The following is a 26955-nucleotide window of genomic DNA, read 5'->3' as shown; positions in this document are numbered from 1 at the left end:
TCTTTTGTTGATGGAAAACGACACAAAACCATTCAGGCCTCTTGCATGGTATTTTTATCGTGTCTGTCTGTCAAAGGATAGTGCTCCGAACTACATGTATATCTGTTATGCCTGTCACATGTGAGAATGCTGTTACACGTATTGTCAGCTAATATTCATCAAAAATATGTATGGGCTGTAACATTTGTTAAAACGCTGGTTTTAAGACAAGACCATCTTAGACGTGGTGTGGTTAATTGTGACTGACGCACCTTTAATTCAAAGCCCCGGGTTCCACTGGGGCCAGTAGTTCAGATAGATGCCCCACTCTGTGCATTTTTTACACTGAGATGCGAGTCTCATCTATATGGCCAATCAGCTCTTCTTGACAGATTTACAGAGGCAAAACGAACGAAGTAATCAAATGTTTAAAAATAAGTGTGACATCACCTTAGCTGTTTACTTATGTGTCATGGTAACAAAGACAAAGAAAGTCATCTTGTTGTCTTCATACAATCCTTGACACAATCTTGTTTCCTCCAAGTGACCTTTTTTGGGCATGAAATTCATGTGATCAACACATTTCAGTTTTTCTTCTTAAACTTAGCTTTCCCAGGTTTTAATATTCTCATGTAAAATGAGGCCTCCTGTCACCTGTGTGCTACCTGTAATTTGCAGCAAAGATTTAAAGCATCTGATACTATCGTTTAAAGTTTCTACTGCAGAGACGTTTTTTCTCATGAGCTGTTTTGTGTTGTTATGGGCTCAAAATGCAGTTCAACCGCTGCATCGAAACGATGTACCTTTTGCCTTCTTGCTGCGGTTCCACTGAGCAAGAGGTTTCAGCTTGTCTTTGAAGACTTTGCCTTGATTGTAAGCAAAACTCCTGGCTGATAAGAGTGATGTCTGCTGCAGGGTGGCAGGTGAAGAGCTTCTGGAGTTGTTTCCAGTTTCTTCCCTGGCACAGGGAAGAGTGTGTGTGCTTTACTCTTTGATGTGCTCTTCTGAGCTTCTCTTCTGTTTTCTCAGGGATAGCAGGCTTACCTTAATAACTTTACACCACACTGATCCTCTTATCGACGTGGAATAGGGAGAAAGGGAGAGGGCATTTCTTAAGTGAAGCTCGGTACGCTATGCCACTTTCCTTCCTTAGTTATATTGATAGCGTACAACAAACAGGTCAGGGCAGGGACACCGTCAACTTAATTGCATCAATGATAAGATTCCTCTTTGAGTTTTTCAACTAATGATTTTCCTCAGAATCATTTATTGCATTCTGAGCATGTAGAGAGTTTCAATGTGAAATGACATTCCTTCTTTATCGTGCTCTGGACAACGTTTTTTTACATTTACCTTTTAAATGTGGTGCAAATGTTTTAGTCCAGCTTCTGTGTTGCCAGGGAAGTCTCTGATTCCCATTGAACCTCAAATAGATTTAGAGCAGTGGCAGTTCTAGGAACCACACAAATGTTTGCTGACCGCTGGTTTAATGTCACTTGCACTTGCTTTGTCCACTGGAATGCTATCTTTGTTCCAAGTGCTCCAATATTCTGGTAAATATAGAAGCAGGCTCTTCCCCTGACACAGCGAGAGTAATAGTATATCTTTCTTCTGGGGAGGGGCATTATCCCTGGATATCTCCCACCTCTCTGGCTGACTTCTACTCTCTCCCTTTGGGTAAGGGTGACAGACCCACTGAGAAGCTCCCTTCCCAGCTGAAATAGCTTCAAGGGAGTCCGACTTATATGGAAAGTAGACTTTCTCGATTTGGATTAGGGTAGTGGAGTTCTGCCTCAGATCTCCCACCCCTTTCTCTCTGCCTCGGGCCAAGCAGGCTTTTAGGGGAAATGACCTTCCCTATAGATCTTTTCCAGGATGTAAGTTATGACTGCCCTGACCCTTGTAGGCTTTAATGGAATATAATTTGACTTAATTCCGTAGGAGGAAGGTCTCCTACTGTTAAATGCCATGAAAGCCGCCATTTCTGAAATAGTTCTGTGACACAATATGTGACTCTAAATCTCAAATAAATGCTAAACTCACTGAATCATGTTTATTGGTATATCCTCTAGTCATACGTAAGCAGTGCTTTGTTCCAAAGGTGTGTGTGTGGGGTTAGTCGAGAAGTAACGTAAATCTGCCACTTGCCCACCATGTTAGATGGACGCTGGTGCCCCACTGGCACTGCCCACGTGAAGAGCAGAAGAATGCTGTTGTCATCTTCAGTGGGGACCATGTAACAATAACAGGCCATCCACCTTAGTCATTCTGCAGCTGCCATAGTGCAGTGCTGGTCACTGTGAAAAATGTTAGTGATGGACATTTCTGGTATATTCATGTCCTTCTGCGTTGCCTTTCTCATTAGCTGTAATGGGGTATTACCTCTTTCAACAAATGGCTGGATATGATTCTTGAATTCATCACGTACTGAAATGTAGACAAGATAGATGTGCTGACTGACATTTTCTCTTTTGCAGGCTTTGTGCTTATTTTCTTAAAATACTCACTCTTTAGGTTATTATAGTATATGCAGTACATTTGCATTTGTGTTTAAAGATGATCTTGTGTTATCTCAAAGTCTACTACAGCAACATCAATTTAAACCTTTGGTGTGGAGATTTATATTGCCTGGAATTGCAAGCTGGTCTAAAGAAAGCTGTCATGTGTACATCACTGTCTACATCTAGACCATATTTCCCACATCCAACTAAAATCTCAATCTAAAAGTGCCAGGTAGAAAATGTCTAACAATTGATAAGTCGTTTCCTTTGCATTTCAGAAAAAGAATTCCTTTGAACTGAATTCTTGCCGATATCAAAGTATTGCATCCGTTGTGGCTCCTGAATGACCCAACTGGTAAAAGCGCGTAGACAGGGGTCTCTGGGGTCCCGACTTCATGTGTTCCAGCCTGGGAACCAATCATGAGGGGGCTTTCCTAAGCGATGCCTGCGCGGTTCGCGATGGGGAACAGCGCCTCTGGTGGTGGGATTGAGACAGGACGGCCAGGGATGTTTTGACCCCCAATTCAAGGGCCATTGCTGTGACTTCCTGGGTGCCTGCTGGCTCATTGCCCTCGGTGGGGGATGTGGCCCTTCCTCAGATGTTTCATGCCAATGCAGAGCTCGAAGAGTGTGAAAAGGTGAATGCATGAATGTATTTATGCACTGCCTCTTTCACCACATGGAGATACAGAGGTTATTGCTTTGAACCAAGACATAAAGACTCAACTGGCCAGTTATATATGTATAATAAAAATAAACTGGTGATTCTGTTTTTAAATTCCTTATCTACTGTAAATATTTGAAGTGCTAAACCAAACAGTTTGATTGAAAGAATCACATTGTGCCACTACTGGTTCTTTAGAAAAATGCTAAATCTGAGATTTTTCAATGCATTATTTTTAAATATGTGCAAGGTTTTCAGCAGCAAATTGCATTTACAGTATGGGAGTGGGTGGAAGGAGGATGAAGGTGACTCATTTAACTGGATGCACTTACTTCAGTAGCCTCTCCTGACTGGAATCTGAACAAGTCTGTAAGTCAAATTTTGATGTATTTTTAATACAGTTTTTTTGTATTAAATATATTGTAGGAAGGCTTGCTTTGGGAGAAAAGTACCTCAAAAACATTCTGTTGTTGTACAACGTTGTTGTAAATATTACAGGCAGGGGGATGTAGCAGTTCGAACAGGTCACTGTGCACCTCTGTTGAATTTACCCATGTAAAAATACACAGTGTGTGTATATATTCTCTTAATAGATCCAAAAATTGTCAGTTTTATACATTTTTAAAGGATGATGAGTGAGATGAATTCATAAAACAATGATTTAGCTGCAAACAATGATGCAAGACTTCTATGATAAACAAACGTGTTTATTTATTTGTGGTGAAGCTCAAACAAGCACTTCATTTTTGTCCATTGATTCTCCAGTCCACCACCAGAAGCCCAGATCCTCAGTTCACACCCTTCATCTACTGGTGGGTCTTCTAAACATTGACCAACCATAAAGGGTTAACGTTCCTGTTTTTAAGAACTTAAATTTTAAAAACCTTTGTCTTCTGGATTATGTCATTAAAAATGTTCTGAAGTCTTAAAACTCCAAAGGGTTTTAATGATTCCCGATACACTTTTGACAGCTGGAAGCCCAGGGCTGTGTCTATTTAAGCAGTAAGCAGTATTTATTCTGCTTTGTTTGTGTAATGCATTATATATCCTTCACTTGCATGACAGAAAAGGACAGCTGTTCTCATCTTATACAGCCCTGGATTGTTTGGAATTAGAAACTGGAATTGACATCTTCCAGTCTGAATAGAAACAGTGGATGTTTGTTTTGTACGAAGCTCTTTTCAACGTAGCATATGCCTTATGTATGTTGTTTATTTTTAGCTTAAAAAAGGCTTTCCAAAGTTTCACAATAAATACACGAGGTGCGCTAAATAACAAAATGTTTCCATTGTTATGCGAGTCAACTTGAGTACAACTTTGGTCGCTGAAACAGATGCAAAGCAGTATCTAAAGCAGGGCCGGCGCCAGGGAACGGATCTGTAGGGAGGCGGCGATATTTCGGTTGAAACGGAGCCGCTGCAACTACCCAACTGAAATCTCGCAACCATGCCACTGATGAGTGCTAAATGATAGAAGATAACGACGAGCCATCGGGTATTTAGTGATGAAGAACAGTTTCACGTTCATCAGCACTCTCGCGAATATTATTGCCTGGAGCGACAAAATACCACACGCGTTCATTTCTGCAGCTAAATCGACGGTAACGAGGTTCTGAATCATTAAGAAAAATATTGTTGTAAAACCAACAGAAAGCACAATCATCTATAACTACAGCCCTAGTTAGATAACGATTGTAAGTATAAGGGTCAACTACTGCAAGGAGTCGGTCGACCTGAGCAAACAAGATCGTAATAATGTTGACACCAAGTAACGTAGACACTGTGCAATAGGTCCCGTTCCTGGACGGATAGCCCTCCTGCACATCAAACAGTCCGATGCAGTAACTGAATTCGGGGTGAGTGTAGTTATCTGACCGTTGACAAAGTTCAACTATTTTTTAGGGCGCTAGTTAAGTAAGCGGAAGTGCTCCGAAATCCTTTTGCCCAGAACCGAGGGGGCAGGACAGTTCAGTTGAGAGGGCGACGCCAAACTGTAGCCAATTAAAAAAACTGAGAAATTTCAAGTGCAGCCCTTGTATCGGGTCCAGACTGGAGTTGCTGGAGTGATCATTTAGGTTATAGTGGTCATGCATTTCGCTTGCACCTTCGTTACTGTGATCATCGGTTAAGCCTGGAGGAAGGAGTGTAGACCTTCTTGATTCTCCAGGCTGCAGAATGGATGGTTTCACAGCTGAGCTTCTCTGAAAGGATCTTATACACTTTGATAATCTTTTACCAGTCAGTTCCAAAACCTCATCGAGTTTTTTAGACCACCATATAAACTTCGATTAAGGACAATTACATAATGGCATTATGCAACCTAAGTTCTCACTTTTTCACATTAGCCAGTTGTACTGTTTAGATTTTAAAATGACAGAAATAATCTCTTCCTGGGCCTTCAGCAGAGTTGTGGCCTGGCCATTTCATACAAAACCTCTACCTCCTTTGTGCGAAAAGACAGGCGATAGGTGACATGTACAAGAAACACATTTCTGTTCAGTGTCAGTGCAGTATAAAGCGTGGATTAGCCTGAGGTCTACAATGTACACCGCTGTTGTGTTTCTGTCTTTAACAGCCATACCTGCAATAGCAAACATGCCCCACTGCTTGGGAGAGATAAAGATGAATATTAATATTACAAGTCGAGGATCGCTTCAGGGTTTGTTTTGCGGCTGACCCACAAACTATTTCTCTACACATGTTTAAAAATTAATACCTCACCATAGTTTGTTCCCAAGCGCCCAGGAAAAACAAAAGTTCCTATTTTTGCTCTTCCTAGATGGGAAAGGGGTTAGTCAGATATAACTATTTGTCTTTTACTTCTTCATGATCCCATGAATAGATCAGAAACTCACGTGGGAGTAAACGCTGTGGAACTATAACCTAAGACCAAGAACAGGAGGTACTTCTTTACCCAGAGAGGTGTGGGTGTATGGAACAAGCCAGACAGCCAAGTTGTTGAAGCCGTTATCTTTTACGAAACAGCTGGATGAGATCCTAGAATCTGCTAGATGGGCCACACAACCTTTTTTATGTTCTTACGAGTGCATTAGTATGGTCATTTTGACATGGTTTTAATGTCATTCTTTGTTAATTTCATGGCCAGGGGTACAGTTGATGTATACATGTATTTGCTGACACTGGGATTTGCTGTAGTCTACCAGTGGATTTTATTTTGTGTCAAATCTGTGCATGTGATAATTATATTTTGCATCTAAAGATTCCAGTAAGGACCAAGTGATCTGTGCAGCTCTGGTGAATAATCCAATGCTGTAGGGAGTTCCAATACACAAACTCTTAGCTTGCCAAAATGTATTGGCTTATTGTTTTGTTTTCACCCAAATACGATTTGAAATCAGAAGATTTTTTTTCAATGGGGCAGTATTATGTATAAAAGAAAGTCTAGAGAATTAAATGCAAAGCTAAGAAAAGGCATCTTGTCTTGCAGACTTTTACGGCCTGGTGCAATTCTCACCTGAGGAAAGCTGGAACACAAATTGAAAATATTGAAGATGACTTCAGAAATGGCCTTAAACTTATGCTTCTTTTGGAAGTCATTTCAGGTAACTGTTGCACTGTATTAGTTTAAACATGTGGTGTGGTAACTGTGATGACCATTTTTAATCTGATCTCTAGCAGAAGGTACTGACAACTAGAGCTAAATCAGATGACCATTTCAGGTTGTCTTTTGAATTCATCAGTATCACTGTCGTCATTGTAGTTATTTGATCAAATGTGGATTTTGCAGTTTTTTGTCCTCTGAGTAATTCATTCTTCTGAAATAATTATTTAGGTTCTATTCTTGCATGTCTGTGTGTTTTCTGTTGCAGGTGAAAGACTACCTAAACCTGACAGAGGAAAGATGCGTTTTCACAAAATCGCTAATGTCAACAAAGCTCTAGATTTTATTGCTAGTAAAGGAGTGAAGCTGGTATCCATTGGAGCTGAAGGTACCTGCATCTTTTGCTTTTCAGAAGTTTTTATTTTGAGGCCAAACTCAGGCCTATGAAAAGTAACTTCATGCCTTCCTTACCTTATTGGACTGTAGTCTAGTTAAGGCTTTTCCAGGCTTCTCAATTCAGATTTAAAAAGTGTTTATAAGCCCCTGTGCACAGTGAACAATTACTGATTACCTGTTAGAATAATGTCTACAGTTAACTCTTGTGAGCTTCTACTGAAGTAAACAAAAGTGAAAATACTTTCTTCTGCAGTGATCAATTAATACAGACAGGAGAGATAGCAAAAGTATTTGCTGTGGTACTAAGCAGTATTATTCTGTCAAGCTCTTAGTTTTTTTCTGTTAGAATATGAAGGCATTCAGTTAAAGCTGTGGTCCCATGTAAGGCTAACTAAAGGCCTTCACGCACAGTTGTGGATGAAGAGTTTATTGAAAAGTAAAGTGATTTTATCAAAGAAGAGATAACGTATGAGTGAACTTACTCAATTACTGATTGATTCTGAATGGCGAATTTATTATTTTGTTTTTTTTGAAGAACGTTGTCTGGTAGTTTAAAACTTGGACCTTTAAAAGGCAATGGAACATACTGTAACTACAGTGTGAGTACAGGAATTCTGATACAATGGCACAGGCTTTGTGGATCTCACTCACTGAGTGGTGTCCTGCTCCTGTAGAAATTGTGGACGGGAACGTGAAGATGACTTTGGGTATGATCTGGACTATCATCCTCCGTTTTGCTATCCAGGACATTTCAGTGGAAGGTAAGCGGTTGCCATTTTGAAAACGATTGCATAGTGTTGTGTTCTTATTAAATGCCATTTGGTGGAAGATACAAAGCAGAAAGTTTGCTATATGTGAAGATGTTCAAAACCATATTTCAAAGGAAAAATCAATGCTAATGAGTAACATTATGAGAATTAGAGAATACACTGAATCATGTGATTATGTGCTTATTACACAACTGGACTGGAAGACCACTTTTTCTCTGTTTTTTTTAAGAAACATCTGCTAAGGAAGGCCTTCTTCTGTGGTGTCAGAGAAAGACTGCGCCCTATAGGAATGTCAATGTCCAGAACTTTCATGTCAGGTGAGCCCAGCCAGCCCAGGTTCGAATCATGCTGTGATCTTCCTACATAATGAAGAAGAAGAAAACAAGGATTAATTTTAGTTTGTTAAGTGATTTAGGCTAGCATTAAATTAAACTTTGAAACCTTTACCGATGGTACAATACAATTGTCTATCAAGAAAACAAAAAATCACTCCAATTAAATATTGGGTGTCTAATGTAGTATTGAATCCTGACCTTATTGAGGCCTGATCCCTAGCAATAATCCCAGAAATGCTTATCTAACCCAACATTTGGCAGTCTAGGATTAGTGATAAACAGGGTCTGTGAAACTACTGGAAATAGACATGTAACCAAAATATTTCTCGAACACTTTTCTTGCATGATTTTGATTTCATTTTCAAATTCTGATCATTTTGAACTCCGGTTTTAGTCAGTTCTCAATGGAGGTTATCTCTGAATGGACTACGTCAGGGGAGGACAGTCCTGGTCCTGGAGGTCCAGCTGTGCTCTTCACCTGAATCATCTCATTAGTGGCTCAGGTGGACTCATTTAGCAGCTATCTAGATGCTGTTGCTTTAAAGACACCTAGAAAGTGATGCCTCTTTGTATCATTCCATATCAATTTGGATTTGACCTTGTTGAGAATTAATGCAGCCAGGCTTCATGGAGAATTACCAATATAAACTCAGCCTAGCTTAGCAAAGAGGTGTGTAATCAACCACGTGTGAGTTGCCACTCTGGTGTTTTGTCCTGTGAGCCACCTCGTTGTTAAGACTGTCGAAATACATCTATTTTGTGTTATTCTGTTTTAGGATATCATCTAACATGATTTTCTTTCCCCTAAATATGAAGCTGGAAAGATGGTCTGGCCTTCTGCGCCCTGATTCATAGGCATCGACCTGATCTCATTGACTACTCCAAGCTCAATAAGGTCTTTAGTGTGCTTGACAGATTTTGACAGCATGCTCATGTGTGGCCTGCATGCGTTTTATAATACCGGTTGAGTTGATGCATTGACTAACTGTGATACTGCAGTGTGTTTCCAGACTGTGCAGCCTCTACCTCTAGCTAGTGATCAGTGGGAAAAGCAGTACAGCCCTAAATAGTCTTGCCATACAAAGGGCTAAAGGCTTTCTGATTTATGCGTAAAGAAAACAAATTTAAATATGAGGATCTACATCTTTATTGGTTGGCCTGAAAATATCCACTTTTGTTTTGTGTGTTTTTTCCTCCTTGCATGCAATCCTTTTCATTGTTACATTGCGATTGGATGTCTTGTGTAGCTGGAATGATGGGTTGGCATTCAGTGCCCTCATCCACAGACACAGGCCGGATCTGCTTGACTTTCACAGTCTCAATGAGGTATTGAAATAACATGCTGGACCTCAGTGGGTCTCTGCCTTTCTCTCCATGTGAAAAACGTCAGTGATCATAAGCAGACTTTCTTTTGTAGAAACGCATCCCCTCTTAGCTGGTCTTTTTCACTTTAGTACAGCCGAGAATGGAACAGGTCATTCTTTGTCATGTGGGTACATTTTTATATTCTAATTTTGTTACATTGGGTTTATAGGGATGGGAAATGTAATGAAAATGCACTCAAATTTGCCATGGAAAGTGCTGAAATTTCTGTTATCAATATCTCTGTCATTCATTCAACAAAATGGCAAGACCCAGTTTAATATCGTTTTTTAAATGGCCTGAAAATAAATTTATTTGAAAATAAATCTTGATCCACATGACATGGGAAGACTAAGATAGGGGGATTCTTGACAAAGTTTTGGACCTTTAAAGAATAGTATTCCCTTCTGGTTTTTAGTCTCTTTTAAGATCAACTTCTCAATGTTATATACTGTAGGAGTTTAGTGTTGTAGAAATAGGTGCAGAATAAATGTCTGTATGGTGATCCTGAGTAGACATTGCTGCTATTGTCCTTAGACTGGGTGATCTTAAGCACACAGTGGCTTCTAGGGTACAGAATGAACAGGGAACTAAATGCTAATAAAGGCAGCAGGAGTTCATTGTGTGTGAATGTGCTCTCCTCCAACCAAACTCTCCAGAATATTATGGAGTATGGAATCCATATAGAAACCATAGGAGATCAATTAAAGTGTTCAAGTGTCAAGATTACGGCGTATGAGGTTTGTCAATGCTATTAATGTTCTTAATACTATATTTGAATGGCCTTAAATGGTGTGCAAAGTTTATTTTGAACCCAAACATTATACATTCCATGTTATGATAACATCTTACCACAAATGTAAAAGCATAAAAAGGTTTGCTTTTTAATGTTTTGAAATTTGAGGTGTGTCCTTTGAGAGTATTGAAGAGCTCTGTGTCTTTCCTGGCTGCGACCTTTGACTTAAAAAAAATAAATAATCCGGCCCAGAACTTTCAAAGTGGGAGCTCATGGGGAAAGTGAACGTTGTCTTGATCTGTGACCTTAGAGCTATGTCACCTTGTGTCTGAGCAGAGGATATTTTAGGCACAGCTGTTTAGTCTGGCTTCTCTTGAGCAGACTCTGGTAAGCTCAGATATTAACAATGCAAATGTCTGAGTTGGACTTGCCAGAGTCGCTTGCTTTAGGCTGGACTGTAGAGTAGAGCCCAGAGACACCATTATAAGATGAAAGAATCTGCAGCTGTGCTTTGTTTTGCACTTTTTCCAATGATCATTCCTTTATCTGGAAAGCATCATTGTAAGCACCAGCACACCAAGCTTCTAGGGCACTGACAATATGTTGTGAGAGGTGCGAGATTACAGAAGCTTGCAGTTATTTATCTGAAGTGTATGATTTATCTTTAATGGCAGGCTTAGTCTTTGGCCCTACCCTCAAGGCAAAGGTATAGAACCATCCTGTGTACATTGTATTAATATTTTTCATTAGGTAACAATTATATGATTTCAAGTAAAATTAGGGAGAAAATTATGCACCAGATTTATTTATTACTAATTCTCGGTTGTCTGTATGTTGAGTGTAAATGTTTTCTAAGCATGAAAAAAAGGAAATTTGCATTTCCATAGCTTTTTATTTTGGAAATGTTAGATCTACATAACATGAATATTGCTGACAAACAGGACAAAGTAACAAAAGGTGATATTGTCCAATGCTTGTAAACTCTTAAATATTTAGTAGAAACCCGTTCTCAAAAAATGAGTATATAACATATAATTTGTCTGAGTATGTCATCTTACACAGGTAACTTAGGTAACAGGATCATGTGAATGAGTTCGTCAGTGACCCAGCACTGAGTTACTGTAGTTACACACACTACACACAGGCAGGAAAGGAGCACCTAAGGAAGAGACTGAAAATGGGAAAAAAATAACTACAAAGGATGTATCATTCTCTTTTCCGAATGATTTTAAACTTTGGACACATGTGCAAAGTGAGCAACTTGCACAATGTGATAAACCCATTTCCAGGTCTTGCTATCCATATACAAAATCTTTATAATACAGACAAGTACAGGACCTCAGTCCCTGTCTCCAACTGTTACAGAATGGATCACATGTTTAATTTCTGGCCCAGCAGCTCTGTTTCAGTTTATGGGGAAAAACCTAATTTTTTGATGTTTTGAAAAACAACAGGACCAGTGGAGATTTAGTTGTTTATAATAACTTAGATTTTTTATATGTGTACTTTATACTATAAATATAACATTTTGTAGATTGAATGTTTCTGTATAATATTTGATATTTGATTATATTTGCTAAAACATGCTTTTCAATTTTGCATTTAGGATGATCCGCTTGGAAACCTGAATCTGGCTTTGGAAATTGCAGAGAAACACCTAGACATCCCAAAAATGTTGGATGCAGAAGGTAAAAATGCTTAAAATCAAACTGTTGCTACAGTATGTAAAACAAAATGGGATTCCTATGATTCCTTCATGTGATTTGGACAAAAAATCTTTTAAATGAAAAATGTGCTTTTAGCTTTTATACAGTCTATTCTAGATCACCAGCATTATGTTGGATAACTAAATAGTGCCTTTTATTGTTGATTGTGTGTTACAGAGTTACAAGAGTTATTCTAGTGGACATCATTTTCTTTCCTTTCAAGAGACTATTTGTAGGAGCATTCAAGTTACCCTTTAGTATAAAATGGAATAAAGTACCAATTCTTCTGGCAAAGTGGTAAAAGCATTGTGCTGTAGATTGGTACTGATATTTGTCAGTAACCTTCTGGTCTTTTAGAAGACATGAACCATAACATGTCAGATAAGCTGAATCAAGATACTGTATATGTTGTCTATACATCAAAAACATCTTGAAAGAAGCTGGGCAGTATACAGTGCATTAAAATAAAGAACCACAAAAAAATATCTGCGTTCTCCAGAGGCATGAGGTCAAAGTGATCAGCATGTGCTTGTTGAACTGAACAGATGACCTTGTTCTTTCTACACAGATGTAGTAAACACGGCCAGACCCGATGAAAAGGCCATTATGACCTATGTGTCGTGTTACTATCATGCATTTGCTGGTGCTCAGAAGGTGAGGGGACAAAAATAACAACCTACTGTACCTCTGCCTCTCGGCTCCTGTTCGCCTCCTTGCTGCCATGAATGTTATAGTTTATATTTCTTAGTTCTGGAGTCACACCTTCTGGTATAACTGCTCAAGCGGAAGTCAAGTCATCCGAACGTTTTTCTGGAACTGAAAACACACCTGCAAAATAAAGAATGTGAGAAAGAGCTTGAAGGTGATGGGAAGATCGGTTATCAGATCAAGTGGATGCTTTTGGAATGCAAAGCAATAAGCCCTAAAGTAGATTGTAGACCTTTCTACTTGCCTTGGGGGAAGGGTATAGTAACGTCGTTTGGCTGTACTCCTGTCACCTGAAGTAACTGAGGCATCTGGAGAACTGTGTTCAGTGCTTGAGGAGATTTGACCCAGAACATTTTCGCTTTGAGCACCTTTCCTTTCTTTTCCCACAAACAGGCTTTCTTCTCTCCTTCAGACAGTGTCTCCCTCTGGCGTCTCCTCCATTAGTGCCCTCTGTGCTTTTTCCCTGTTGTTCCAATTCTCTTCTCCTTCTTCCTGCTCTTATGCCGTCATTGCAGACATTGTCAACACTCCCAAGCCTGATGAGAGGGCTATAATGACCTATGTGTCCTGCTTCTATCATGCATTTGCTGGAGCGGAGCAGGTATTTCCCGTGTACAGAACTGTGTGAACAATGCATGAGGTTTGTTAACATTTGCAGTTGATTAAAAACATAACCCTTGTTTCCAAGTCTCACTTTTAGCCTTCTTAACATCTTCATTAAATGGTATAAGTATAAATTAAAATACGCATCAAATGCGTTGGTAGATTGATGAAAACAAGCAAAACTCCGGTATGTCTGTACTGTCGATAATATCAGTACAATTTCAGCTGATTAGAATCTACACATTACTCTATGGCCATTGGTAATGCCTTCTGAAAGTTACAGGAATAAATCTTTTTTTTCCAAAGATATAAGCTGTCAAGTCACTTTAATGAAAGTCTGTCTGACTGGAACCAGGCAGAATTCCAATAAGAATCAATAACTGTGCCTCAGTATGAGGGAGATTTATTTAATATAAATGAACTATAGCTGATGTGCTCCATTAGATGATTTATTAACATTTTGAGGATTTGGACTATAAGCCAGTTTAATGAGATGTTTACATCCACCTATGTATTTGGAAGGGTCTTATCTTTGGGTGTTGTATTGATTTTATATGGGCCAGATAATGTTCATGCTTTTAAGCAACATTTTATAAGACCTTCTAAGAATGAGTGAATTCCTAAAAGTGGAGTATACAGTTTTCTTTGTCTTTGACTGAACGGAGAAATCTTCATTGTGAGAAAACGATAACGATTGTTATTGAATCAGAAACTTGAAATTCTCACAAATAACCTGTAACAAGGCGGGTCTGAAGGAGGCCCGGCGATTGCTGGTAAAAATCTGTGCCCTTTCGAGGGGGCAGGGGCACCGACGTGAGGTCAGCTTGACCACGGGGTCCAGACTGGACTTGAAAAGGGGCAGTGGTGTCCAGGCTGAAGAAAAACAAAAGAGTGAGGCCTAAAGGCTCGGCCTGTCCCGGTGGTAACTCACGGCAGGAGAGGAGGGGAAAAAAAACTGTAAAATAGACACTTTTACGCTGTTTGTCCACAATCCCCTCCAGGACCGTCGCTCTAATATTCTCCCCTTGCGGGGATTAGAAACCATGAATCGGTCTTCTTTTTCTCTTTCAAGCTCTATGCGCTCTCAGCTAAAGTCATGCCAGCAACGTCCCGCCCACCCAGTGCTCTCATAGCCTCGCCTCGCTTATAGGAGAGCTAATCTCCTACTGTACATCCTCTCTCTCAGCTACAACTGACTCGGGGCTGATGTCCCGCTTACTGGTCCCCCCCGGAGGTGTTCAGTGTGTTCTCGAGGGACCCCCACAGTGGCGTCTCATCTTAAATGAGCCGCCTCAGCTGTGGTTGTCAAGGCAACGCTCACCCTTAAACGGGGGCACCACCTCCACACTGAACAAGCCCCATGTTGGGGCACAAACCACCCAAACAATAAACAAAGTACTAACACTGTTAAGATGGGGTTTGAACGGGGGGCTGCATCAGTGAACAAACGAACAAGTATAGGTTCATTTGACAGCAAAAAGCAGTAAGAAAGAATAAGCACGTTGATTTGTTGATTGGGCCTTCTTCAGCCTCAAGGAGGCTCAACAGCCGCAACTCTGTGTTCTTTCTGTCCCCTTTTCAGTGTGGTATTGAGAAGCAGGGGCTCATTAATAAAGCTGGATTGGAGATGAGAGGTTGTCACCTTCTGTCCACAGGCTGAGACGGCCGCCAACAGAATCTGTAAAGTGCTGGGAGTGAACCAAGAGAATGAGAAGCTGATGGAAGAATATGAGCGCCTGGCCAGTGAGGTACAGCCACAGTTCTGGCTCGGCATTAGCACATACCTCACTCATCCAGAGTGGCCTGCCATGCTTTGGCAAAGCACAGTTGCTGTAATTGATGTGTATTGTATTATAGCTTGGATTAAGGTACATTAACCTTTCTTCTAAACTTTTAGTTTAAGAACAAAACAAAAACGGAAGCCCTTTAAAGCGATTAGCCTTTGCAATCCCCCTCAGTCTCAGAATTATCTTGACTAGATGAGTGCCTCATGCAGATAGTCTAACCTTCTGGCAATCAACGCATATCAGAGGAAGTCCAGTGGCAAATATCTATAAAAGATAGACAGTAGGAATTGGAATTATCATCTGGGCGCCTCTAGTGCTCTGCTGGTTATACTCTGGCTTGAAGGCATGGTGCCCCGCAATGCAATTAAACGTCTCTGCCTTGGGGGGACCAGCTGCTGGAGTGGATCCGCCGCACAACCCCCTGGCTGGAGAACCGCACCGCAGAGAAGACCATGGCTGCCATGCAGCAGAAGCTGGAGGACTTCCGGGACTACCGGAGAAAGCACAAGCCCCCGAAGGTGCAGGAGAAGTGCCAGCTGGAGATCAACTTCAACACCCTGCAGACCAAGCTGAGGATCAGCAACAGGCCCGCCTTCATGCCCTCGGAGGGCAAGATGGTGTCTGTAAGTGAGTCGGGCTTCTCCAGTTCCTGGGCCAGGCCTGACGAGTGATGGATGTCTATGTATCTTGGTGGGGCTTTCTCGAATGTTTTGAAACAGCATTAAGAAAGCAACAAGCATCACTGATCCTTAAGCACTGGCATTGAGGCTCAATTTCAATATCGGTTCCATTCAAGCTTTGTTGTCCCATTGGGGAAACTTGTTTTCCAGCACACTCCCCAACACAACAACACAATGACAGACAACATTTTACCAACCAGGGCGTCAGTGCAACAGTGTTACAGTAACATAAGGTAGAAGATAGTTACAAGACATTGTTTGAAAGAGATATTGCGGTGGGGATGGAAGATTTCATATGTCTATTAGTATAACACCTGGGGACACAGAGGTGTATCCTAGACGGGAGACGTGTGAAGCCACAGTGGAGGGGGTGAGAGACAGTCTCAACAGTTTAGGCAGGAAATGTTCCATGAAGGAGGTTTCATATGAGAAAATTCTGCACAGCCCCAGTTTCATATCAGGAATATGAAATAGTGGGAGATGGAGTCTTATCTAAATTGTACAAAGCAATTGGCAGTAAACAGTGTGCCGAGAGGATTTAAGAGGAGATTTAAGATCATAGTTGTGTGTGATTTGGATCTATGCCCTATATTGGAGTTATTTAAAAAAACTGTGGGCGTTCAGATCCAAAGTGCTGTGTGTCAAGTAATATTTCCCAAACAGTGATGCCATATACTCCAGATATGTAACTGGTTTTAGAAAAAGCACCTACTGGGTGGCATGGAGGTGCAGTGATAAGCATTGCTGGTTCATAGCACTGGGATCCTGGGTTTCAATTGTGGATCTGAGCTGTATGTATGTTGTATGTTCTTCCTGTGTTTCCTCCATGTGCTCCGGTTTTCTCCCACGGTTCAAAGACATACAGGTTAGGCTAACTGGTGTCTGGAAAAACTGGCCCTTTTGTGAGTGTGTGTGCCCTGCGATGGACAGACGTCCTGTCCAGGGCGCCCCCTGCCTTGTGCTCTTTGCTTGCCGGGATAGGCTCCGGTTCTTCTGCGATCCTGGGTGGATGGCTGGAAAAGGTTCCAACTGAAAGGTTACCCCAGCTGAAGAGGCTGTGTGCTGGCTCCCAGGACATTGCGAGTGCCTGGCAGAACCTGGAGCAGGCAGAGAAGGGCTATGAGGAGTGGCTGCTGACCGAAATCAGGAGGCTGGAGAGGCTGGACCACCTGGCCGAGAAGTTTCGCCAGAAGGCCTCCATCCATGACGGCTGGGCTCACGGTGAGGTCACAGTGTCTGTCAACACTAACTCAACTGCACAGCGAAACAAGGATCGTGGCGAACTGATGACTCTGCTTTATCTGTTTTTCCCTAGCCGAAATGTATAGCCTTTTGTGGCAGCTCTCACACCTCCTCTATCCTCAATACACAGCAGGTTAGGTGGATTAGAGACAAATTACTTTACTCCTGGCATTAAAAGGGAAATTGATGCAGTGCGTATTGAGCATCAGACACAGTGGAATTTAGCCAGGCCATCCTGGTTAAAACCCCACTCTTAGGAAAAAAACTGCTGGATCTTTAATGTCAAGTAGTCATGACTTTGGTTTAATTGATTATCTGCTTTTTCTATATCTAAGCTGCCTCCCAGACAATGCCTTTTCTATATAGATGGTCCTCTATTTTAGTCTTCATTACAGTTTCTGAAACTTTAGAAGCCGCAGTTTTAGCTGATAATTAGTTGGTTTCATTGTCCTCATGGTTGAAAGAGTTTTTTATTAAGAGGTCTATGAATAACTCTTGTTTCTTTAAATACACCTGATAGAATTCAATCAAAATCCGTCGAGATCTTAGGTTAGGGTTTTATCTCGGGTGCTTTGAGCACTTGCAATGTCTAAGCTAGTGCTATTAATTTGCCTTGTTTTATCTTTGCCTGAGCCAAGTTTGAAATTTCTTCCTTGGATAGAAACTTTCCCATTATTATTTCTGTAGCACTTCCTCGTTTGGTGTTATTTTTCTGGGAAAAAAAGTTTGTTTTTGCCTTCTTTGCAGAATTAGTTTCTCTCAGCAACAGTCTGGCGTTGTGCTCCAGTCCATGCAGAGCCTGAGCGAGCCTCTATCTTGTCAGGGTGGTTCTTGTGGATTTGCGTCATTGTTGAGGAATCCTGTTAGTTACACATTTGGGGGGCAAAGCCAACCTGCGAAATGTGTTGTGCATATCTGGCTGTAGAGCACAACACAGGTGTGAAACGGAGAAGCGAAAGGTTGGGTTTTTTCCTATTTCTGTCCTAAGTGGGGGAAGTGTTTTTGTATATCGAATGAAGGAATCAAAAAGCCGGTGAAATCCTTCCTGATAATGTGCTGATCCTTTCCTTTGCTCCGCTGTGCTTGGTGATGATGCAGGCAAGGAGCAGATTTTGTCCCAGAGGGACTACGAGTCGGCCTCCCTGACAGAGGTGCGAGCCCTGCTGCGGAAACATGAGGCTTTTGAGAGCGACTTGGCTGCCCACCAGGACCGAGTGGAGCAGATTGCTGCCATTGCCCAAGAGCTGAAGTATGTTCCATTTACAGGCTCACAGCTGCTGACATTTAACTGATAAAGGGCTCATATGCATTGTTAAGGAATTCATTAGATAGTTTTGTAAGTGCATTTTTTTATCTTACAGCAGGAAGAGGGCTTGAGATTCTTACTTTTTCCTGTGACCTCTTTCTAATCTTGCTTACCCTTATAGACTGTCTCTAGGGAATTTTTAGAACGATGACGTTACGTTGTTGACCAGACAAGCATTGTGCAAGTTGATTCTTTTATGCATTCCTGAAGCAGATCTTTACTGGGGATAAAATAGCTCTCTTTTATTGATACAGTACATACATGAAAGAGAATTAAGAAGCCTCATAAACTTCTGGCTCGGAATCTTACCAATTGAATACTGTTTAAATGTTTTAAGGTGTTGTCTGCTATCTTAAACCCAGGCTCTAGAGTGAGGCTGTTCTCTGGTTGAGATTTTTGATTGGTTTTGCTAAAGTTCCCTGTAACAGCTTGTCAGGATGATCATAAACTGAAAAAGTCTGTTTTTTTTAAAAGCACATTGCGTTATATTACTAAGAGTTCAGACAGGGAATGATCTCCTGTAGTTACTGAAGCCTGTTTGTTGAAGACAATTGTTACTTTCTGAAATCCCTATCAAAAGCGCAAGTACTCCATCTAGTGTGTGAAAAAAATATGATCAAATCCATGTGTATTCAGACATATTTCAGATTTAACTGTGTTACAGCTTTCCTATAAGGTAGTGGATTTTATTTTAACAAAGTACTTAGACCTAGATTGACTGTTTATTGAAAATCAAACTTCTCAAACTGATATTTGTACTTGATAAGAGATGTCTTAAAATAAATAATTAATTGAGTGATTTTATAGATCAGAAGAAATGACAGATTACCTGATTATTTCAGTAGAAATATCACTGGATTAATTGTTTTTTTTGTGTTTTTATGATTTTAAGTTATGGTACAATTTAAGTTCTTTGCCATTTATGGTCAGAGGTGCACCAGGAATCATAATGTTCTGCATATACAGTATAATCCTTTGTCGTCTTAAACAGCAGCGAACTCTTGATTAAAAAGATTAAATTTCTCTTATTTTCTGCATTTATCCAACAGGACTTTTTTCCTTTTGCGATCTTTGCGCATGAAACGGAAAGTGTTCCGTCCTGAACAACCAGCTCAGACTTCTAAATATATAACCTCATTTGCACCTGCCACTTTCATTCTCCGACAGCTTTTATTGTCATCTTTACAACCAATCACTGATAGATGGGGCGAAGGAGGGTGATCATGGTTACCTATGTTTCCACACTGCTTGTCCATCTATTAATCTGTCTATTTGTGGAAGTCTCTGTTCTGTCGCTGGGGCCCATCTGCATACCTTATTCCATAACTCATGTCAAAGGATAGTGGCTCTTATGTCACAGTTGGATCAAAACCCTGTCCAGCTTCCCGTCATCACCTAATCTACTTTCATGCTATAAAATCTTGCAGTTACAGCTCAGCCAGACAAAGCTATAATATTTCTCTTTAAACTCTGTTTTCAAAAGGGCTGCCAATTATTACAACATTACGGCTCTAAATGGTAATCTTTTTATAAATAGACTGCAAAAATATGGTCTAGGATGGATTTATCAACAAGATATGTTCTTCAAGGACATCGTTGTGAGCGTTTGTGATTTGAATTTTACAGTGATTATTTTAACTGTAAATGCAACATTAACTTGACAGGCCCTTCTTTCCTGAAATACAACAGGATATAATTTAGCAGGAACACATGTGGAATAACTTTCTTCTTGCAATTGGATGCCAAGTCTTAAATGATGTTGAATCATGCATTTTTAAAATAATAACACAAAAGTGAAGACAGGAAATACATGATCTGTGACCCATCGTATTATGAATCTAATTAGACGTGTCATTGAGCTGTGATTGTGACATGTTAAACCATTCCTGTGCTGCATGGACTTAGTAGCATTTCACACTATGTATCCAGGATTACAGTCTGTTCTGATTCATGTAGTTCTGCATTAATGGAGAACAATTGTCTGGCTGCCCTTGAGCTGTTCCCTTTTTGCAGTCTCTGCAGCTTTGATATTCCCTACAATAACAGCTGCATGCATGTAGTACAGAGAGAGTTGTTTGTAGATGCTGGCTTTTTTCCACTTAGTTTGATGGTTCAGTTTCTGTTAGTAAGTGCAGGGGCCTGTATAACAACCTTTTCATTATGTTGGTACAGTACTTACAGACCTAGCATAAGAGTCTGAAAGCTCATAGTTGCTCTAAAGAATGGGCACAGGATTTCAAGTTTATTTAGGCTTTTGCTATGTCAGTGGCCTAGTCTTTAATTATCAGACATGCATTGTTCCTCCAAATGAAAAACAGGATGCTGATACCCTTTATCCTCAAGCAAAATTCATTTAATTACCAAGTTTGCTTGCTTTTAAATTGGTTTCCCCTTGAATCATTTCCTCTGTTTGTTAAGTAAACTGTTCCTGTATCTCCTACCTTGAAGCAGGACATCACACACTGTGTTACTGCAGTTAACTTGCAAAAGAGGAAGGAAATCTTTGACTATAGCACAGAAGAATTCAAAATGCTAGTTTTTTCTCAGTTTTCTGAAAGTGGAACTTGGAAAACTCGAAAAACGTCTGACATTTTTAAAAGACATTGTAAAAGTTACAATAAGGTTAGGCGATGGCAATGAAAATGGCAATGCAGCAAGCAGGAGAACGCTCCACGCTGATAAAGTTGTGGCCATGCTCTGTATTTTAATAGCAGGCAGTGAAACGAGGTCTGTGAATTGGGAAGTTGTTTTTACAAGTTGACATTTAAGGCCCTGGATGACAAGAGGATGAATGTGTCCCTAATCCCCCTCTGGGTTTCTCAGCGAGCTGGACTACCACGCTGCAGCCTCCGTGAACGACAGATGCCAGAAGATTTGTGACCAGTGGGACAAACTGGGAACACTGACACAGAAAAGGAGGGAAGCACTTGAGGTATGGGAATATCCAGGGATTTTCAGTCCATTATAAATTTGGCTCACTTGACTAGACAGCAGCAGTGCGAGCCTTATTGATCCCTGGTGAACTTATGAACCCGTAAATGTGCAAGGATACAGCATTAGCCAAAAGCCCACACTGTCAGTGACACAAGTTCTTTTTTTTTGCAAAAGTTGTACAACAGCCCAGTTTAGAAGGATGAGTACAGGGAAGCGGTGAAACAACAGCTGCATATTTTGGAGCATAAAAAGTGTCCCTGTAATCTGTTGTGAAGCAATAGCCTCATACTTATTTGTATGTTTCTGCATGTGTGCTGAAATTTAAATACAGTATTTTTATTGCAGTTATGTTTTAACCACAAAAACGTGGCCTGCTGCAGTGTCACCTCTCTTGGTTTTCTTGATTTTAGAGGGCGGAAAAGCTGCTGGAAACCATCGACCAGCTGTACCTAGAGTTTGCCAAGAGGGCAGCGCCCTTTAACAACTGGATGGAGGGGGCCATGGAGGACCTGCAGGACATGTTCATTGTGCACACTGTTGATGAGATCCAGGTATGCAGAGACCCCTTTATTTTCAGTGTCTTTCAGATCACTTTATTGGCCATATACAATTTCTTGTATTAGGAATTTGTCTTTTCGCATACCCCAGCTTGCTCTCCATGAGACACGCAGACAGGGAGAGAAGCTGGGGGTCATAGCGCAGGGTCAGCCACTTATACAGCGCCCCTGGAACAGTTGGGGTTAAGGGCCTTGCTCAGGGGCCCAACGGAGTAGGATTCCTCTGCCGCGAGATACGAACCGGCAACCTTCCAGCCAGAGGTGCAGATTCTGAGCCACAGAGCCACAACAACACTCAGTATATAGTTATTGATAGAGATTTGCAAAAATAAAGCTTTACCACAAATTGTCTGAGTACGGCAATCAATCATAAAAATAAATGATCAAATATATGCCAAGAATATACAGTACCTGAACAGCAGTTGGTATAATCAGTGGGACTTGAGATCCTTCTGGCACAGCTTTGGCAACATGAGTAATAAATTTGGCACACTGGGTTAAAAATATTAGTTTAATAATTTCAATAACACACTAAGAACATAGAACACAACATACACGTTACTCTGTTGACAAGAAAGGCAACTCGGAGGCCTAGTCCTGACCAACCACCTTCTACCAGGTATTCAAATCCAAATGCTGTTACAGTATATAATGCTGAAAAGAGAGATAAACATGCCTGAAGGTGTGGTCTGAAGCAAACAGAATACGACCTGGAGCTGAATCTCTCTCTAGATAAATCTAGTGGCTACAAAATCAATGGGAAATCTGTCCCTGTTCTAACAGGCCATCCATGAACCAGGAGAGACCATTCTTAACCTAGGGATTTCCTATACAGGAAATCAGAGTTTCCTAAAAACAACAGAATAACAATCTCTCTTAACGAGGTTTGAATACTTCACTCAAATCTAATCTTAAAAGCTAATCTGAACCAAGATCTCCCGCCTGGCACAGTCTCTTCTCTTTCCTTGTGTCTTCCTCTCTATCCTCTCTCCTGTCTTCCTCTTTCTACCCTTTTCTGCTCCTTTCTCTCTCTATCCTTTTATCCTGTGTTACTGGACTGTGGTTGTCTCTGGGTTATTTCCGAAAGAACTTAATTAACTAAGGTAAACTTTATGATTTCTTTGACCAGTGTGTCCCAGATCAATGAACATCTCATTCCTTTCATGTCTGAAGCTCCCGAGATACTATTCATATGTTGACCTTTGTCCTGAAATCCTGAGACACCCCAATAGCCAGTTCGAACAACTGTAACAATATCAACAGTTAAATCAATTTGCATTACAAAAACAACACAATATACGTGTGTGTAGCATGCAGTCATTATTAACAGTGGGGAAAAATATTAATAATATTGCCTTTTTGGAAGACTGACAGGCTTATGAGGAAAAACACATGAATATCTGTGCCGCTTGTCAAAGTTAGCTACACCGTACTGTCTAGCTAAGGGTGAGACGGCTGTCCATGTCCTGTTACGTTTGACTTTCTAGACATAAAAAGCTCAGTTAAAGTCTGTTTGGATGGTCCTGCCTCTCAGATTTATGAAATGGTAAAACTTCATTTATTCTGACATTATTCATTCCCATAAATACAGGACCATCCCCTAGTGCTCCACTGGTATCGCGTAGATCCTGGGGCAAAGATCTTCCACAGATGTAGCCATTAGGTAATCCCTCCTTTCCAATTCCCAGAGCCTGATATCGGCACACGAGCAGTTTAAAGCCACTCTGCCCGAGGCTGACAGCGAGAGGCAGGCTATTCTGGGCATCCACAATGAGGTACAGAAGATCGTCCAGAGCTACGGTGTCAACCTGTCTCAGACGAACCCCTACAGTACCATTACGCCTGAAGAAATTCGTGCCAAATGGGACAGGGTAACATTTGCATGTATTTTTTTTTATTTACATCCAGTTTGGAATTGGCCATTTGTTAATCAGCTCAATTTACTACACTCCTCAGCTAAGCCCAGCACTCAGAGATGATTATGTGCTCCTTGCACACAATCATTTATCATTTTCTCTTTTACATTATTTGGATATCCTGTACATCATACATAAGCTACGGCACTGTTTTTTAAAAAAATGTTATATTGAAATTCCTAAGGAATCAGTGCTGGGCATTAGAAAATAAAAAAGCTCTTCTTTTGAATTATAACTAAACATGTTTCTGGTAAATAAAAGCATTCATTTATTGACAAATTGTCTGAAATACGGTTGCCTGATCACATAAATGTCAGCAGCCAGGTACGTTATTAATCATCATGGTAATGTCCAGAATTTGTAGTAAAAGGGATGACTGATGCAGTCAGATGGTTGTAAAACATTGCTGTGCTGCTGGCTGAATGAGGGGACTGTATCAGCAGCGGGGGGCAGGGCTGTAGTCCTGATGCCCGAGCTGGCGCGAGTCCTGAGCCTCTGTCCGAATCTGCGTGCGCAGGTGAAGCATCTGGTCCCGCAGCGAGACCAGGCCCTGCAGGAGGAGCTCGCCCGCCAGCACTCCAACGAACGCCTGCGCCGACAGTTCGCGGCGCAGGCCAACGTCATCGGCCCGTGGATACAGAACAAGATGGAGGTGAGAAACGAAGGCATCATTCACGCCTTTGCCTTCACATGGCTCCTCAACAGCTGCCTAGCAACTGCTTGACTGTTTCTAATTTACGTGTTGGTGGCTGGTGTGGCGTGGTGGCACAGTGTTTAGTATTGCTGCTTTGCAGCTCTGGGGCTCTGGGTTCAATTCCTGGGGTGCTGTCTGTGTAGAGCTTGTATGTCCTCTCTGTGTTCATGTGGGTTTCCTCCGGGTGCTCTGGTTTCTTCCCACAGTCCAAACACAAACTGGTAGGTTAATTGGCTTCCTGCAAGACTGGCCCTGGTGTGAGTGTGTGCGTGTTTGTCTTAGTGTGTGCCCTGTGATGGACTGGCGCCCTGTCCGGGTTGTATCCTGCCTTGTGCCCATTGCTTGCTGGGATAGGCTCCGGCTCCCCTGCAACCCTGAATAGGATAAAGTGGTGAGTGGATGGATGGATAGAGCTTGTGGTTTTGTACACCCACCCCTTTTGGTATTGTCAGTTGTATAAGACTCAGTGGCAAGATTATACTCCAGTACTTCACAGGGAGAATGAGGACTGGTAGCACCGAACACAAACTCTGTTTGTAGGACTGCTGGGTCTTTCATGCCACTGCAGGATTGCTTGGACCCAATAAGTCACTGTTTCACTTAAAGATGAGAAGATACTAGCTGGCCACCCTAATATAGTGGTGCCTTCCCTATTATACTGTATATTAAGGGAATCCCTGTCACAGTCACCTAATGACATGAATAAAGCTTGATCTGGAGCTGTCTGATCTACAGGGCACTCTGATGTTTTAAAGCTTGGTTTAACTCAATGTCTGTTCTTTGTTCTCTTCTAATTTGGAATCCCGTTTGCCAACCAGTTGTACTAACTTCTGTAGCCCTAGTGTAGCACAGGACCAGTGTGGATCTGACATCACCACCTGTCAGGGCATTCATTGTTTGACATGTTCTACCAGCTCTGCAATACCAACTTTAGTGATATATCCCTCTCTTACAAATGCCCTCTTAGAGATTGCTTTTGTTAATCAAGCTGAGAACACCTGTCTAACAGTAGGGGCACTAGACTGATTGTGTGCTGCTGCCTGGAGAATCCTGATTAGTGTACATAAATTAACACCTCCAGGTTTATTAATGATTGTGATTTAGAACTGAAAATCCTAAGATGAACTTGTCTAATGTCTAATAAACCACATTCACACCTTTGTCTTTAACTCAATAGAAGGGCTTCATTTTTGCAGCACTGTGGTATGAATTCATGCTCTGAATTTAAGACTATAGGCCTTTATTTCATTTATGTAGGAAATTGCTCATAGTTCCATTGAGATGAGTGGAACCCTGGAGGACCAGATGAATCAGCTGAAGCAGTATGAGCACGTCATTGTCTCCTATAAACCTAACATCGACAAGCTAGAGGGAGACCACCAGCTGATCCAGGAGTCACTTATTTTCGACAATAAGCACACCAACTATACCATGGAGGTATGATCCTGTACCTTAAATGTCTCTGAACCATCTAGGTGTGGCTTGAATCAGTATTAGATGGACTTCTGTTTAGGTCACATGGAAGTTAAAAGTACTTCCGTGTATCCTACACGGAAAGTACATGTGGTTTCAAATCAACTAAGCTTTGGAAAAATGTCATGGGTATTTTTGGGTTTTTGGACGAGAATTCTAAAGAACAGAATTAGATGTATCAGAAAACTGTTGTTCTGAATTTAAAGTTCTTTGATGCTTCAAGACAGAAAACTAGTTTCTGTAGGAGGTGGCACGTGCTGGTTCGTCATGCCTCGGTTAAATATCTGTTAACGACTGTTATTGTGCCTAACTTCACAGCACATCCGTGTTGGCTGGGAGCTCCTGCTGACAACCATTGCCAGAACCATCAACGAGATTGAAACCCAGATTCTCACCAGAGATGCTAAGGGCATCAGCCAGGAACAGATGAATGAATTCAGGGCCTCCTTCAACCACTTTGATAGGGTACAGTGCTCCACTAACAAGATACACATCTCACAGATACTGTGTGCTGCTTTGGATGCTTACATTTTATAACATGGAAACACCTTCCCTTAGTGAGCTTTTCTACAGATGTCACTTACTCAGCCTCATCATAAATGGTTGCAAAACTATTCTATATCTAAATCACCTTTAAGCTTTAAGATGTTTTTCCTTGTACAGTTTGTGTGATCCTGTTTTGTACCGTATCATTAATACAAAACATTAGTTCTTTGGTGTCAGAACTCCATTTCTCATATTTGAAATTTCATTCAAAGAGATGTTTATTTAAAATTCTAAAGATGGAAACGAACTTGTATTTTTAGACTAATTTGATGGTCTTTTCATACATTCAGAAACTTCAGAATGATAAATGGGTACCTTATCAAAGAAGAATTTGATGTTTAATGATAGTTAATGTAGTGGTGCAGGAACATTTTTAGTATATCTACTGTAGTTATGAAGCAATATTTCATTATTAATTTACATCTTAAATGGTCACAAATCAATTCATCCAGGATACTTCACAAAAATATTGATATACCTGATACCACTGTATATATTA

The 26955-nt window shown here is 40.9% G+C and overlaps 1 protein-coding gene across 3 annotated transcripts in view; it reads left to right on the top strand.

Moving 5' to 3' along the window:
- Positions 1 to 26955, top strand: part of LOC102682600 (alpha-actinin-2) — a 33191-nt gene that overhangs the window by 969 nt on the left and 5267 nt on the right. For 2 of the 3 annotated variants that reach the window (XM_069179692.1, XM_069179691.1), the window contains exons 2-18: positions 6592 to 6706; positions 6974 to 7093; positions 7776 to 7862; positions 8101 to 8188; positions 9023 to 9101; positions 11911 to 11992; positions 12579 to 12664; positions 14977 to 15069; positions 15501 to 15731; positions 16862 to 17009; positions 18129 to 18279; positions 21160 to 21268; positions 21681 to 21821; positions 23516 to 23698; positions 24261 to 24395; positions 25695 to 25874; positions 26229 to 26375. In XM_069179692.1, coding sequence (XP_069035793.1) covers positions 6592 to 6706; positions 6974 to 7093; positions 7776 to 7862; positions 8101 to 8188; positions 9023 to 9101; positions 11911 to 11992; positions 12579 to 12664; positions 14977 to 15069; positions 15501 to 15731; positions 16862 to 17009; positions 18129 to 18279; positions 21160 to 21268; positions 21681 to 21821; positions 23516 to 23698; positions 24261 to 24395; positions 25695 to 25874; positions 26229 to 26375 — 2175 coding nt within the window. Of the gene's footprint in view, positions 1 to 6591; positions 6707 to 6973; positions 7094 to 7775; positions 7863 to 8100; positions 8189 to 9022; positions 9102 to 11910; positions 11993 to 12578; positions 12665 to 13233; positions 13320 to 14976; positions 15070 to 15500; positions 15732 to 16861; positions 17010 to 18128; positions 18280 to 21159; positions 21269 to 21680; positions 21822 to 23515; positions 23699 to 24260; positions 24396 to 25694; positions 25875 to 26228; positions 26376 to 26955 lie in introns of all 3 variants that reach the window. The other variant, XM_069179690.1, reaches the window with a different exon arrangement.

Source organism: Lepisosteus oculatus, chromosome 17 (assembly GCF_040954835.1).
Source record: "Lepisosteus oculatus isolate fLepOcu1 chromosome 17, fLepOcu1.hap2, whole genome shotgun sequence".
Taxonomy (NCBI): domain Eukaryota; kingdom Metazoa; phylum Chordata; class Actinopteri; order Semionotiformes; family Lepisosteidae; genus Lepisosteus; species Lepisosteus oculatus.
Note: the sequence above shows the minus strand (reverse complement) of the source record. Positions and strands in the feature narration are given on the sequence as shown.